This window comes from Oncorhynchus mykiss, chromosome 12 (assembly GCF_057628025.1).
Source record: "Oncorhynchus mykiss isolate SJ-2025 chromosome 12, ASM5762802v1, whole genome shotgun sequence".
Classification (NCBI taxonomy): Eukaryota; Metazoa; Chordata; class Actinopteri; order Salmoniformes; family Salmonidae; genus Oncorhynchus; species Oncorhynchus mykiss.
Genome location: NC_143033.1, coordinates 83,658,486 through 83,675,628, shown reverse-complemented (window position 1 = coordinate 83,675,628; position 17,143 = coordinate 83,658,486). Strand labels below are relative to the sequence as shown.

The 17,143-nt window shown below is 40.9% G+C and overlaps 1 protein-coding gene across 1 annotated transcript; it reads left to right on the top strand.

Moving 5' to 3' along the window:
- The first annotated feature begins 2,161 nt into the window (after positions 1 to 2,161).
- On the top strand, positions 2,162 to 16,152 carry LOC110538567 (transcription factor HLF). The gene is made up of 4 exons (XM_021625459.3): positions 2,162 to 2,528; positions 5,532 to 5,876; positions 12,158 to 12,375; positions 12,923 to 16,152. Exons 1-4 carry the CDS (start codon positions 2,414 to 2,416, stop codon positions 13,136 to 13,138), a joined length of 894 nt encoding a protein of 297 aa, XP_021481134.3. The 5' UTR covers positions 2,162 to 2,413; the 3' UTR covers positions 13,139 to 16,152.
- Positions 16,153 to 17,143: the final 991 nt, after the last annotated feature.

Here is a 17,143-nt window from a genome sequence, read left to right as displayed (position 1 = left end):
TACCATGTTCATCTGTACAAACAATAGTACGCCTGTTTAACAATACATTTGTGGAGTGGTTGAAAATGAGTTTTAATGACTCCAATCTAACTCTATAAGATGCATGGTAGAGTAACCGAGTGGTAGTCGGCTAGTGACAGTGACTAAGTTCAGGGCAGGGTACTGGGTAAAGGCCGGCTAGTGATGTCTATTTAACAGTCTGATGGCCTTGAGATGGGTGTTTTTCAGTCTCTCCATCCCAGCTTTGATGCACCTGTACTGACCTCACCTTCTGGATGACAGCAGGGTGAACAGGCCGTCCAAGCACACCAAGACAGTCGTGAAGAGGGCTCGACAAAACCTATTCCCCCTCGGGAGACTGAAAAGATTTGGCATGGGTCCTCAGATCCTCAAAAAGTTCTACAGCTGCACCATCGAGAGCATGGTTGCATCACTGCCTGGTATGGCAACTGCTCGGCCTCTGACCGCAAGGCACTACAGAGGGTAGTGCGAATGGCCCAGTACATCACTGGGGCCAAGCTTCCTGCCATCCAGGACCTCTATACAAGGTGGTGTCAGAACAAGGCCCTAAAAATTGTCAAAGACCCCAGTTACCCTAGTCATAGACTGTTCTCTCTGCTACCGCACGGCAAGCGGTACCAGAGCGTCAAGTCTAGGTCCAAGAGGCTTCTAGGTCCAAGACTCCCGAACATCTAGTCAAATGGCTACCCAGACTATTTGCAGTGCCCCCTCACCCCCTCTTTACACAACTGCTACTCTCTGTTGTCATCTATGCATAGTCACTTTTACTCTACCTACATGTAGATACTACCTCAATATACAGGTACCCCCTGTATATAGTCTCGCTATTGTTATTTTACTGTTTCTCTTTAATTACGTGTTACTTTTATCTCTTATTCTTATCTGTATTTTTTTTTAAACTGCATTGTTGGTTAGGGGCTCGTAAGTAAGCATTTCACTGTAAGGTAAATAATACCTGTTGTATTCGGTGCATGTGACTAATACAATTTGAATTGATGTGATGTGCTTGATGATTTTTTTTGCTTTCCTGTGACATTGGGTGCTGTAGATGTCCTAGGAATTTTTTGTACTAGCATCATTCTAATTGATTGGTTTTATGTTTTAAGAAAAAATGAGTGGAGGGCTGTTGTAGACCATAGGTTAAATGTTTGTAGGACATAATAGAGAGCTAAAATAAATGTTTGTATAATTCAATTACTCTGTGGCCAATAGTAGGCCTATAGATCTAAGGTTAAGAAATGTACAGTTGGCACACCTGTTATAAGCCTACTCCTTTTAGTAGCCTAGCGGTTAGCATGTTGGGCCAGTAACTGAAAGGTCACTGGTTTGAATATCCGAGCTGACAAGGTGAAAAGTCTGTCGCTGTGCTCTTGAGGCACTTAGCCCTAATTTACTCCAGGGGTGCCGTACTACTATGGATGACCCTGTAAAACAACACATTTCCCTACAACTATCCAGTGTGTGACAAAATATTATTAGAGTTGAATAGTTACCAGTTTGGTGGCAACAAGCTTTAAATGATCTATTGAATGTACAGGAGCGAGAGCGCTATGATGGGGGCTTGATCCATATCCTATTACAGAGCTGAGCACCTAATAACGCAGGCCCCTGTGTATGTGTCCAACAAAGCTCACTACACCACATTGCAGTAGGCCTAAATTACAATATTCCCCCTCTTTAAAGAAGGGTTGTATGTCCTCACACTCAAAGCTTCACATGCTTACAAGGCCCTGAGAGAACACCACAATGAGCCCACTGCTGTCCCCAGTGTTTCATCAATTTATTTCACCTTTATTTAACCAAAACAACACAGAGTTACACATGGGATGAACAAACGTACAGTCAATAACACAATAGAAAACCGGGAGAGAGAGAACTGTATGAGGGTCTAAATCTATGGTTCTTGCACTACATACCAAGGCTAATGGATGTGGGTAGTACAACGATCACATACGCCATGTCGGAGTAATCTGTCAATTAACATGATTGACATATATATTTTCAAGGAGAAAAGGACGGAGAAAAAAATGATAGGGAACACCGTGAAACAAATAAGTTCCAAAATCAGCAGTGGTCAGTCCCTCCTTCCCTCCATCTCATTCGCAGAATCGGTATTCAAGTATTTGCCAGGTTTGACGTCATTGTACATCGGTGTCCACAAATGGATTGTGAACCATCTTGAGCTTCACATCCAGTTAGTTCTCTGCCTTCTCGAACTAGCGTCGTTCGACGAAACCCGTAATTGTTATTTTCTGCGCGGATATCAATTTCTCGGTCTGAACTACAATTTGGGTCAAGCATTGAGGTTTGGTGTTTGTTTAACATATTTTCAAACGTGGGTCTTCTTTTGGAATAACAGCAATTGTACGCTATACTATCGTCCTCCAGACCAATGGAGAAAATGTCCAGACCTGATCCTTTAAACTCATCTTTCCAACCTCCAACTAATGGCGTACTGAAATCCTTGTTGGAGAATCCAATGAAGCTGCCATTTCATCATGAAGAAGGTAAACAAAACGCAGACATCAAATCATTTGTTACGTGGAAGTTTACATTCATTTTTGAGACGATTGTTTTGTCGTTCTCGCTTTCAAGCATGATCTGTCAGTGTTGCAGCGCGTGAGCAAGCAAGATACAATGCAGAAAAAACAACGTCTCCGATGGCTACAATATTTCAGTAGCCCGGTGTTTCTCACCTTTAGTTACTAAGAATGGGCGTTGATTCAAGTGTAAATTAAACGGACAATCACTGTTGCTACATCCACTTTTGGACTTATACATTAATTGATTCTTGAAGAGTATAACTTATAAATGCCTCATGAGCTTAGTTCAACTGTCATAACTCATCAGAACCCCAAATATAAGAATGTTTTACTCCAATGTTTGTAAACAATGAAAATGTAAACAAACACAATATAGCCTCAACATGGTTAAAACTATAATTTTGATATCATGGATGGTCAATCCTTGTATCCACAACTCTAACTCTTAAAGTCTATGCATTTGAGTGGTTACATTTCTCAGCCCCATCCCTCAGCTTTTTACCGAACCAGTGTCGGGGGATTCGCTTTATTGTTTATACTGCTGATTTCCGCATTAAGTGTAATGTATTAGTACTACTACATCTAGCCAGATCGGGAAGGAGTACAGTATGATCCATGATGGTTGCAATTTTCTCGTTAAATGTCAAAATACATTCCTAGCATGACAGCTCCAGCCTGATAAGGATACAGTGTAACAACTATCCCTTTAATTCACTTGACTTACGACAGAAAACGTCCCGCTGCAAGTTTTTGTCATACAGTACTTATTATTATTTGGAATGCTATTTTTCGTACACCGTTTAAGCTAGAAACGTCATTCAAACTTTAAAAAAGTGCAGAGTGGTCAGGACCAGTGTGCTTGTATACAACTTTTGGATGTCCTTTACACTTTATAAACTATAAAGCTTTTTGCCCTTCGTTTTGTCCTCCATCCACTCTAAAGGGATTTCAACATTCTAATGGTCCCATTGTGACATCATTACATCCAACATTCTATGCACTGTGAACAATAACTTGTGACAACAATCAGCTACATTGACACTTTGCCAACAAGTTAGACAAAAAGTTAGGGCGTATGGAATCTTCCTTTACTTCTCTGCAATTGAAATCTGAAATCGTAACAAAAATATATTCTTGCGATAAAACGATACAGCTGTTTTAGTAACCGCATCAACTGCATTTTCTGTATTTAAAAAAAAAAAAAAAATTTGCGGAGCTCCCCAGCACTTTAGACAAAATGAGATCTTGGTCTACTTCTCTGCTATTCAAATGCGTGTTTCACGATATACCGAAACTTCAGTACTTTTTGTATACTAGAACCTGAAAAACGGTTGTGTACTAGAATTTTTGTTATATTTGGTACTTCTGTCATGTCTCATGTCGTCAACGGATTGAGAGAGGATCAAGTCTGTCAATCAGCGTAGCCGATGTCCGCTTATAGCGCGAGAGCACCATGCCTGCTCCACTTACTCATTGCTAGCCCAAGCCTGTCAGGAGGAACCACTGGGAGTCTGAGCTGCATCACCACTTATGCGGCACATAAGTTAACACACTTGAATAATGAAAAACAGCATGTAGAAATGTTGAAACTGTTAATAAATGTTTTCAAAGGTGTGTGTGAATGACGTCATGGGTCTTAAAGAGAACCTGCATACTTTAAAATAAGTCCCAAATGGAAGGGAAACAGATTGGTTTTCATCTGTAGCCCAATGAAATCAGCCAAAACAAGGTTCAATAACTCAATGCATGGACACGCTCCTATTGAATATGCATTCCCTTGTATTGTAAATAGGCCTAGGCTACATCACGATTTACCCAGTTTATCAATAGACTAGAGATTTACCATTCAAATAAATGATGATCATAATGTTATGTAGTTTGATTGGTTAAAAAAAAGGTGACATTTATTTAAACATTTCAAATGTAATGATAATCCACTCAAAAGATCCATCTGGATCAATAACCATTCTGTGACTTTGGCTAATACCTTTTCTTTTTTTCAATTGGTATCATTTTGGTGTCGAGTATAGTGATACTAAACCTGGTATCGAAGTCAACTCTGATGTCGTGGCATTTCTGTTCTGATTTCAGATTTGAATGTGTTATCTTCTTCTGATCAAAAGTGACAGCTGTTTTAGTAATGGTTATCCACTGCATTCGTTAAGCTAACTTCCCACTGTTGAATTAACTGTCATATAACTTTCAGAAATGTAACATTTATAGCACTGGGTGAGCACATTTCTACCATGAGACAATAAGTAAACATTTAGACTTTTGACACATCAGCTACTTTGACCACTTCCCCAACAACTTAGGCAAACACTTAGAGGATATGGCATCTTGGTCTACTTCTCTGCTATTTAAATCAGAACAGAAATATATTCTACCAATCAAACAACCACTGTTTTATTAACCACATCAACTACATTCTATCTAAACTTTTAAAAAGAACTGACATTTTGACAACTTTCCCAACAACTTAGACAAAAATTTGAACACTACTACAAAAATACTTTTAAAGGGCAAAAGCAAGTCCAACAGTAGTACATTGTGGGAAGTTTGTAATCTACTGTAAAAAGTTAGTATTCCGAAGACTAGCCAGGCTAGAAACCATTTAGTACTTATAAAACTCTTTTAAAACTTCTGGAAATAGGTTGAAGAGAAATTAAAATATATTTCCTGAGACTGGAGGTTGTCCCCTAGAAGGTACTTTTGCTTTTGGAGTTGATGGGGTGTTTACTGTAGTTTGGTTATTTATCTATTTGCATCAATTATATAAACATTCAAATATGCCTCAAGTATATGCTTAATCAACAACACAGGGGCTTTAGATATTGTATGTGTGTGTATATATATATATATATATATATATATATTAAAACCTTGGCCTTTTATTGGCTTAGCTGTTTTGACATTGTTTGTCTGTTTTGGTCTAACCTTGATATGACTGTCTCCAAATATTTGCAGGTTTTGGAAAAGATGAGAAAAAGTTGGATGAGGAAGGCGGTACCAATACTCCACAGTCGGCCTTCCTAGGGCCAACCCTGTGGGACAAGACCTTGCCATATGATGGGGACAACTTTCAGCTGGAGTACATGGACCTGGAAGAGTTTCTGTCAGAGAATGGCATCCCCGCAAACCCAGCTCAGAATAACCTAAACCAGCCACAGCAGTCCCGGCAGCCCACTATCCAGCAGGTTTCCCCTGCACCCCCCATACCCTCTGTGGTCGACCTCAATAGCCACGCCACTATCTCTGTTCATACAACCATGGTCTCCCAGAACTGTCTCCAGAGCCCCCCAGCCAGAGCAGGTAAAATACCATATCACACACGGCACACACACAGCACAGGAACACTCTCAAACGAGGGCTAACATCTGCAAGGTCAACCAAATGCACACACGCACACACACAACCCTCCTATAGCTCTCAAATTAGGGCAAATCTCTATGGTCAAAGCCTTAGTTGTTACGCTTTGTAATAATATGCCCCGGGCGCTGTTTGTCGACCTGGTGTACTCAGCACGCATATCATGACCAGGTTGTCTTCTCAACACTGAACTTTCTCCTTTACTGTATACCCCATCCCACTCTGACCAAAAGCACAGATAGAGGTTTCTCCGTATTTAGGCTAATTCAGGGGCTTTGTGTATGCTAGGACATTTCTTCTACAGTTCTGGCCCTGGACTTTGGCGCTTGAGTGGCATTGTGCCAAGTACTAGAAAGTTAAACTGGAGGGACAGTAGTTGTACAACTTGGGTGGGTTGTAGTTTTGATCCCTCAACTGTGTAGTTTTTGTCAACAAACATTTACAGTTTTACTACATTCCCGATGACATTCCAATATTGATTTAGATTAGGCTCATTTTGTTGCTTGGCACGCAATGCTTTGTTTGGTTAAGGTGAATCTTGACTTATCTGTTGCTGCCTACTGAAGAGACAACCAGAAAAAAGTTAAACGTTCCTCCTTAATGAAACGCACATTCCTGGTACCCTGTTATTTTGAGGTGTGAGGATAAACATACCTTATTTACATGCATCACCAAGGCAAACATCTTCCATAAGGCTAGTTGTCATGGTTTCAGCCTCTTGAAAGTGGGGGAGTGAATAAAGATGGTCAGTGTAATTGGTGTGTTTGTTGGAGCAGGCAGATGTAATCTGGTTTGTGCTAGCCAATTCTTTGTTGCTAAATAATGGACATCCTATCTGAATCTTCTAGTCGAGGGGAAAACAGTGATTCTATTGCCTGTAATTGTTTTATTTTGAAACGAGTTAATTCATGATGAGGATGGTAGTTGTCTTTATGACCCTGTTTTAGTTAATAAAAATGTATAAATAAGGTGTTATCACATCAGTTATGTTATATGTTTAAAGGGGATATTTCTGTGTGCCCATTGGTTTGTGTTATAGTAACTTTGGTACGTATTTTGGTTGGTGTGTGTGTGTGATATCTTCTCATTACCATTGTTGGTAGAGCACAGTGTGCCAAAAACAATCCTTATAATCACATCCACACTGTATGGAAACCTGCCTTTTTATAATGTTCCAGTGTATAACAGAAGCTCATGTTTACAATGTCTCTGCTCGGTGGGACCTATATTTTTTTTTTGTTGTCCCATACTTCTTGAGGTTTTCCGGATATGAGTTGACACCATTATCAGTAAACATCCTCAGATTGAATAGAAGTTGAACTCTCACACAAAACACATTCTGCTGCATTTTATTCCAATAGACCTATGTATGTCCAAAGGTTTTTCATCTTAGTCATTAATGATCTACCATGTCCCGACGTGAACAGTGATGGCGATCTAGTGAAACTGGCCTGTGTAGTGGACTTGAATTCATATGAGTTACCACTTAAATGGTAGTGCTGGGAATTACCAGGGCTCCTCATGAAATGATATTATCGTGATACTTAGGTGCCAATACGATATTTATTGCGATTCTATATGTATTCTGATTTGATGTTCATGACATATTGCTCACTATGTCTGCTGCAGGGGGACACGAGAGACCCATGATAAAAACTAGTTTTGATCCGTCATGGAAATAAAAGTGCTGAAAACATGTTGGCTCACCATTTTTAAAAGAAGATTGAGGCCAACGCTATAGAAGGAGAAATACCAATGTTTTGGTACAGCCGACTAGCGCCAGCTAACGTCAACTACCTAACAGAAAATATAAAAAAGGTTTGTTGTTGAGAATTGATACTTGGAGTCATAAAATTGATATAATATTGTCATAAATAGTATTAATATTACGATACTCTACTGTATCAATCCCCCCCCCCCCCCCACTATTACTCTGATCCACCCAGCATGCTTTTACTGTGATTTGCAATCACATTTGAAGGAATTGCAAATGCCCTAAATTCCCATCCATTCCAAAAATAGCCTCACAATTGCCATGGGGAAAAAACAAAAACATTCACAACTTTCTTCTGATGTATGACATTCTGTTTGACACATTTTAAGATGATTTAGCTTGTCCCTTAAAAGTAGTCGCAGACAAGTGTAATAGTTTGTTTCTAATGATGACATTATTACTCATGCCATACACAGTATGTCCTTCCTCAGTGTGCGTACAGTGACCACAATGTTCCTCTCAGTATTTATTTCCCCGCTGCTTTCACAAAGTAAAAAAATAAAGAAAAAAGCTGGGAACACACCTTGACGTGGTACTGTAAATAGTTTTTGGCCTCACCACAGGAAGTAGTAGTACATCCGGACACAAGTCTGTCACTCATGTCAAAGAATTACATCTGTACAGTTACAGTACAAAGAATCCCATCATGTGAGGGTGTACGTGCATGTACATTTTTCTCAGTGCGAGTGAGCGTGTTTGTGTTTTTTTTTTTTTTTGGTCTGGTACAATTTCACAGGGCCTGTCTTCTCGCCGTTATGCACATTCCCTCTCACATGTACGGCTAGGTCTTCCTGACAGACACATGCATCCGCCATGTGTAGCCCCACTGCTAACGGGAGCTTGTCATGGCATGAGTTTCTCCTCCTTCCTTTAATTCTCCCTCACCTCCTTCCTTTAATTGTCCCTCACCAGACAGATCCCAGTCGGAGCCATAGTAGAGCCACAGGCTGAACCCTGATGAGATCACATGGTCAAGGCTATACTGCTATCACATACACCTCCAGCCTAGCCCGCCCCACCAACCTCCCAATTCCATATTGCATGCAAGCACAATGCAGCCTGAGATAGCTTTGTTATCAAAACAGATATCCAGTGGAGTTAGCAATGGGCGGGTCCCACTGCTGGTTCAATAAGGGGCCTACGGTCTATTGTTGGCAGGGGCCAGAAGGGAAGTGGAATGTAGACAAGGTCAAAGGTCAGGTCTAAACTTGTGTGCCATGGAAGTGACTGTCTGAAAAGGTGTGTGGTACCTATGGAAATCCTCTCCCTATAGTAAACAGATAAGGGGGAGTTGTGGTTAGTCCTGTTGACTCCATGTTGTTTAGCATCACATTAATATACAGTAAACACTTAACACAATAATAGGAATCCCCGACTAGCTCACACTTCATTTTGAAGATTGGTTGAAAAAGGCACAGACTCGATGTTGTCATTCCTTAGGGGTCAAGCTTAAAATGTTAATGAAAATCAAACCATTTTAAAGAGGGTTTGAGTTTCTCTCCTGACTGTCCAGCAGTCAGAGGAAGAACATGCAGGTGAGAGTCAGGTCAGAGCCATCTTAGCCCTCCATCCCATCTGCACTGGTTCTACTACCCACCCACACAATGCAAATCTGAGCATTTACCTACAGGAGAAGGAACAAGACGCAGAGCTCTTACCTTCTATCTATTTTTGGTGGACGTTGAATACATGTTGTCAGACGGGTGTGTGTTGTCTCTTCCTATTGGAGGTTCGTAGAGGAGAGGTCACAGCCAAATTCTATAGGGCACTATCAGCCAGGCTTTTCACCAGGCCACTCTTAGCCAGTCACTGTATTTTTACTCCAGTAATCTGGTCAGAATTAATGGTTAAAGTGATAAGATGTTTGGGCCATAGTGCTTGTTATTTATATAGGTGAAATACTTTTGACAGATTGTTTTGGACAGCGTCTGATTTAGCCCTTGTAAGTAGCTTGGCACTAAGCTGACAGTGTTAGTCAGTGGCCTGTCATTGTTGGGGACTAATATGCAGCCAACGTGTTCTTGACAATTCACTAAAATTAGGCATTGAATTGGACCCCTGCTGAAGTACCACTTTGGATGGCCAGCCATTTTAGCTTAATGTGTCAGTGACTACTGATACAATGATTCACTGGTGACGCTAGAGTGTAGTTGTCATGCTTGCGTGTCTACATTTTAGCAATTTAGCAGATGCTCATATCCAGAGCAACTTATGTATGCGTGCATACATATTCATCCATATTTTTTTCACTAAATTCCTACATATTTGTTTTCTCTTCTGAAAGGGTTGGAGTAGCTGTCTTACTTCCTTCTGCTTAACATACAAGCAAGTCAGACCTGTATGTTGGCCTTGGCTTAAATCTCAACCAGGACTGGCTGGAGCTAGAAATGCTGCTGTGATCAAAGGTCAGAAGGCTTAAGGCCGTAGCCAGCTTAAAGCACAGAGAAGCTGGGTCGTGACGTAGGAAGTGACCTAAAATGTCGGCCTTTGAATTCTGTTTGAGTGAAGTGTTTTCACCGTCAGCAGGAAGAATTTGTATTTCTTTCATTCCTCATTACGTTTTCAAACCAACTACAAAAGGCTGTAGTCCTTTGTGAGTCGTTGTAATTGTCAAGCTGTTTAAGTGGATGAATCTCAGGTAAATACACTGACATTGGGCTCTATTAGCTTACTGTCATAAGATGCTCACCGCCAGCCACCAATCAAATTACAGCTGATTTGATGAAGCCATCCAATTAAGTTCTTCAGTTCTGCTTGCTAATCCACTGAATGATGAAGGGTAGAATGTGAAACCGTGTCAACTGCTGACCTGCTGCTCTGTGCAATAGAAATCTATTAGGTGTTACGTAACATCCACAGAGAGATTGCAGAGGCACATGTTGAGGCTGGCTGACAAGGAGGTTGCCTTAAGTCAATTTACAGACAAAATGTTGTTGTCTGCCTGAGCTCAGCTGACTAGAGGCACTGATAACAGGGCCACAAAAAGGCTTAAATAACATATCTTCTTTGTTTGTGAGTGTCTGTCTGTCTGTCTGTCTGTCTGTCTGTCTGTCTGTCTGTCTGTGTGTCAGTAAATGTGTGTGTGTGTGTGTGTGTTCTCTGTGCTCCACCTGTTGGTTAAAAGGTGCAACCACATTTATTTTGCTTCCCTGTGGGCAAGGGCAGTTGTAGAATTATTTAGATTAAATAATCATTGACTTGATGAGCATGTATAGAATAAGACGGACATAAGAATATAGTCCGTCTTCACATGCAAGGCTGGTATTGATTCTAGAGCAGGGGTGTCAAACTAATCTTTCCCCGGGGGCCGCATATGGTCATCAACGAGGTCCGGAGGGCCACACAAAAAATGTGTTATATTTCCTTGCTGTCAAAATTTGCAACAAATAGTCTTGTAGTCCTCTGTTTTCTGAATTTCTGATGCTCCCTGATTGTCTAGCTTTCATTTCGGTGATAATTATATATATATAGTCAGTCAGTCAGTCAGTCAGTCAGTCAGTGAGTGTCAAATGTTTGGACACACCTACTCCTACCAGGGTGTGTCTTTATTTTTACTATTTTCTACATTGTAGAATAATAGTGAAGACATCAACTATTAAATAACACATATGGAATCATGTAGTAACCAAAAACGAGTTAAACAAATCAAAATATTTTATATTTGAGATTCTTCGAAGTAGCCACCCTTTGCTTTGATGAAATCTTTGCACACTCTTGGCATTCTCTTAACCAGCTTCACCTGGAATACTTTTCCAACACTCTTGAAGGAGTTCCCACATATGCTGAGCACTTGTTGGCTGCTTTTCCTTCACTCTGCGGTCCAACTCATCCCAAACCATCTCAATTTGGGTTGAGTTCAGGTGATTGTGGAGGCCAGGTCATCTGATGCAGCATTCCATCACTCTTTCTTGTTCAAATAGGAAGTGTGTTGGGTCATTGTCCTGTTGAAAAACAAATATGAGAGATTTAAAAAAAAAAAATTCAAATCACCCGTAGGCCGCATTGGACTGGGATGTATGTTTGACACCCCAGTTCTAGAGGATCAGCTTTGTAAAGCACAACCATGATACAGAACAGAATGGCAGAATACTATGATGTAAACAGGCACACATGTGTTAGTTTCCCCCTAAGTGCCCTCCTTGGGTCTTTTTAAAGGGGGCTTTTTTGAGAATTCAAAAGTACCCCTACTACACCTGGTATGGGGTAGGAGGTGAGGGGGGTACTAATGACTTTTGTCATAGCTTTTTATATTACATTTAATGGCAGATTCTAGAACCTTCATTTTAAGGAAACCAATTGAGGTCTAATAAGGCCTAATTTCTAACCATTACTTTCTGAAGGACCATTGCACCTCAAAGCCTGCTCTTTGAGAGCACAGTCTCTTCTTAACAGTGCCCAGATGTAATTCAGCAGACCCTCTAACCTGTTTTCCTTTTCCTTTCTCCTGCAGTGCTGCCCTCAGCTGCCAGGAACACCCCCAGCCCCATCGATCCAGAGTCTATTCAAGTACCAGTTGGCTACGAGCCCGACCCTGCAGACCTGGCTCTGTCCAGCGTACCTGGACAGGAGATGTTTGACCCCCGAAAACGCAAGTTCGCCCCAGAGGAGCTCAAACCACAGCCCATGATCAAAAAGGCACGCAAAATCTTCATCCCCGAAGATCTCAAGGTAACCTACCTGGAGCCTACTTATGTGGAAGGTTGAAAGGGTTCGCCACTTGTTTAGCCAAAAACTTTAAGTACCATGTTTTCTTATGTTATGTAAGCAGCAAGTGGACTTATTCCACCTAAATAACCAGAAGTATTTTAAACCACAATATGAGGAGGAGCGTTGGCGCAAACCCAAACCGGCAGCTTTTTCAGTATTGATAGGGAGGAGGCGAACTTGGCCAGGATTTAGATTGACAGGTTTAGCCGTGGTCATTCACTCTTAACCCAGGTCATACGATGTTGATGGAAGAGGTGTATCACATGTACTATTTTGTTTGTTGAGGTAAGATGGCTTCCTGCAGGGTGCAAAGGAGGTTGAACGTGTCAGGCAGTTTTAAACAACGTTATGGAAATGTGATAAGTGAAAATGAGATGCGTGCTGACATAAATAATAGGTTTGGAATACGGTTTATTACTCAGGTGAATCACTTATAATTTTACAATACCACAGGTAGTGTGAAAAAAAATATATGAATCACAACAGTGTGTTTCACCTCACTTTCCAGGATGACAAGTACTGGGCCAGACGCAGAAAGAACAACGTAGCAGCCAAAAGATCACGAGATGCCAGGCGACTGAAGGAGAACCAAATTGCCATCCGGGCTGGCTTCCTAGAGAAGGAGAACGGTGCACTTCGCTCAGAGGTGGCTGACTTGAGGAAGGAACTGGGTCGCACCAAGAACATTGTGGCCAAATACGAGGCTCAGCATGGGCCCCTGTGAACCTCCCCAAACCAACATCCACGCCACACCCTTCCCTCTTACCCCCTCACCCAAGAGTTTAAAGGACAATGTGCCTCCCTTTTGGTGGCACCCCCCCCCCCCCCCCCCCCCACACACACACACACACACACACACACACACCCACACACACCAGCCCCTCACCCCTGTACATTATAATCCTACATGATTCTATCATTTGGAATTTGAATTCTGTCACTGGCATCCGTTAGTTTGTTCCTTCTGTTTTCTCACTCACCCTTCATGTACACACATGTACATGGGGTATGAGTATGTATGTACAGTATGCACACACACTTTCCTCTTTCAAGTACTAGAAGGCACTTTGAGTGTTAATGAGCCAACAACCTACTCTCCGGATCCCTACCCTGTCCCCTCTTTCCACTGTTCATTTTGTAAATGATGCCATGCTGTTTGTTTTCCCCCTTTTTCACCTGTTTTATACATGTGATCAGGACTGAGAGCTGTTGTAATGTATCTCCCTCCCCATCCTTATGTTCTTCCAGTGCTGTTTTCAGAGGGATTCTCCTCCTACCTAAGACCCTGTTCCTGTCTGTTGTTATGTCCTGTACCTTCCTGTAGCATCCTTTCTCAAACGGTTTGTACCATACATTCGTATTGCAATTTGTTTATGTTATTGTACTTCTGTTAATATTATACATTTTCGTGTCCATTGTTGTTCTATTGCAGAGCTGTAACATCAGTTCATCACATCAGGACTATAAGCTACTCTTGTGATTTTAATATTTTCTTGTTAGCACTTAACCTCTCTCTCAAACCTCAGTATAACTGTACAGTTGGAAAGAAAAACCAGCGATTCTTTTCTATCACACATTGAGCAATAATCTTTTCCAAAGCTATATTAATTCATGCTACCAAGTTTTTCCTCCCACACCGATTCCCCAATCAGAGCACCTCTTGGTCTCCAGTAGAACCCACAACCCTCTAGTCTCGCGTTGCACGGCACGGTCATTTTCTGTTGGGAGTTGCGCTAGCTAGCATGGTGATGGTGGACAGATTTCCCACCCTGTGCTCAGTGGTCTCTCTGCTGCAGCCTGTTCCACAACCACAACTCCGCTAACCCTCTCTGCACCAATCTTCTAACACGTGTCACAATCTGCCCTGGTGCAATGTTCCTCAGTCTAATCTGCCTGATATTTATGTATATTTTCTGTTAAGGACAGATGAAGTTTTTGAAATATTCAATTGTTAATTGTTATTATTATTATGGCTTCTATTTGTGTCGTTGATGTTGTTCTTATTATTATCATCTCATGGTTTTTATTTGAATATTTCGGCATGATTTCTCAGAACACAAACCTCAAGCTAATCGCAAAGTGGTTGAATTATTTCCTTTTTATTTAGCATGATTAACAAGAGTGGTTCTTTTAATAATCAATAGAGATATCTGTATTTTTGTAGATATGTGTTTGCCTTCTTCTGTAAGATGGCTGTATGAATGTAAAAGATGTCGGGGGAAAAAAGTAGGATGGTGTTGTCCAGTACTGTGGTTATCCCAAACAATTAGTTTACTACAAACCAAAAGATTCAGTACAGAGATGATACATTGGTTATAAGAGATGTTTATATAAAGATATTCTATATGGGGGTTTTTGTACAGTATTTTTCCTATACATTACTGGCTATGTATTTTAAAGGCACAGAATCCAGAATATTATTATTATTATTATTATTATTATTAAAGAATACAAATACATTACTCAAAGAAAGCAAAACACTACTATATTGGTTATCTTAACCATAACAATGTGGTAGTATTACAGAGATTCCTCCAAATCCAGCAGCAGTAACGGATACTGTTGGGCATTATTGGAAAGACACTCCTGTATCCTGGTTATATACTATAGATTTAGCCGTCAGTAACCTTTAGTTCCTTGTGTCATGGAATCGTAGTGCTTTAAGCTCGAGTCTCCCCAACGTTAACATGAAATAAAGTTGTGAGTATGGAGGACGGAATGTATGGAATTATCTTTAATCGATTTCTGAAGAGACCCACTATTGGGTCTCTATTGCTATTGATTGTCATCGATGTCACCACTAGGTGTCTCAAGAAGATTCCTGTAATGGGTCCCTTCACTCAGCCAAAATATGTCACCGGAGTCCTTTGATGGTAAAACTGAAAAGGTTTACCTTTAGTCATATTCTGATATAAACTAATATTTGGAGCCATCTATGCTCACTAGTTAGAACGATGTTACAATGAAGGGGAGGGCCATTTCAGGTTACTGTAGCTGCTGTTTGTCTGCTTGTTTGACCTTCGCAGTTCTAGTAAGCCCCACTGCCTGAGTGATATTACTCTCAATGACACTACTGAGTTCTCTATTTCTGCTACAATACTTCATTAAATTCACAATTGACCAAATACAGTGTAGTGTTCCCTACCTGTTGCAGGTAGAGCTATGTTTTGGCTGTAGAGAAATGGCTGAAGATGGTTTTCCTTATTCACATTTCTATAGCCCATCCGTACAGATATGGGTTTTGTTAGCTGTGTCCATGTACTTTAACATGCTATTCTGTACCATGGACGTACCATATGAAAGAATAGGATAAAGCCATTACCAGTCCACACATTGCCCACATACCTTCCCGTAGAGTGACTTCACTACCTCACCCATGAATGGAAAAAACTAACCATAATTCTGAGTCTATTCCAGTGCCTTGAATACACTGACTGTTCCTCAGTCTCTCAGCGACGTATTGTCATTATCACCACTTGAATAGGTTCAGATCTAATGCAGCAAATATTCTATATATTTACAATTGTCTTTTTACTTATTTAAAACGCTACAATTAACTAATTACCATTGTATTAATGGCAACACCAATGGACTGTTTCACAGAGGGTACATAGATACACAATGAAAGGAGTATTCTGTCTTGTTTGTCATGGAATGAATGCATAACATATGATATTCAGTCCTTGGCCTCCCGATCTGTAATTCATAGTGTCTAATAAAGTATTTTCTGTTTCTTTTGATGAGTGTCACACTTATTTCTGCTAGTGTCAAACATTTTCAAACTGTTTACTGTATACACTGAGTCTATATAGTACTTAAGCAATAAGGTCGTCGGAGGTGTTGTGTCGTGCCTAAGAACAGCCCTTAGACATGGTACATTGGCCATATAGCACAAACCCCAGAGGTGCCTTATTGCTATTATAAACTGGTTACCAATGTAATTAGACAAGTAAATAGTCATTTTTAGCCATACCCATGGTATACCATGGCATTCAGCCAATCAGCATTCAGGGATCGAACCACCCGGTTTATAAAAAAACATGAACACCTGCTCTTTCCATGACATAGCTTTCACCTGGTCAGTCTATGATCCCTTATGTCACTTTTTTTAAATCCACTTCAATCAGTGTAGATAAAGGGGAGGAGACAGTTTAAAGAAGGATTTTTAAGCCTCGAGACAACTGAGACATGGATTGTGTATCTGTGCTGTTCAGAGGGTGAATGGGCAAGACAAAAGATTTAAGGTCCTTTGAAGGGGGTATGGTAGTCGGTGGCGGGCGCAACGGTTTGTATTTTTCATGCTCAACAGTTTGCTGTGTGTTTCAAGAATGGTCCACCACCCAACCATCCAACCAACTTGACAACTGGGAAGCTTTGGTGTCAACATGGGCCAACATCCCTGTGGAAAGCATTCAACACCTTGTAGAGGCCATGCCCCAGCAAATTGAGGCTATTCTGAGGTCAAAAGGGTGCAACTCAATATTAGGAAGTTGTTCCTAATGTTTAGCATACATTTAGGAAAGTAATGTCACATAACCAGTATTTCTAAGGAGTAAAAAACATTTACAGGTGGCTGGGTTAAGGTCAGTTGTGGTATGTTCAAGACATGGTACTAAATGAATGAAACCGCTGGTATCAACGTTTCAGTGGCTTGTGTGTTTTCCTCATCCACCTGCCAGTCTGATTGATCAAAAAGCTCCCAGGCCCAGCAGCTGTCTCAAGCATCAAG

Coding starts and splice junctions, on each gene's coding strand:
- LOC110538567 (XM_021625459.3), top strand. CDS start 2,414: ATGGAGAAAATGTCCAGACCTGATCCTTTAAACTCATCTTTCCAACCT. Junction 2,529..5,531: donor GCCATTTCATCATGAAGAAG/GTAAACAAAACG, acceptor AAATATTTGCAG/GTTTTGGAAAAGATGAGAAA. Junction 5,877..12,157: donor GAGCCCCCCAGCCAGAGCAG/GTAAAATACCAT, acceptor TTTCTCCTGCAG/TGCTGCCCTCAGCTGCCAGG.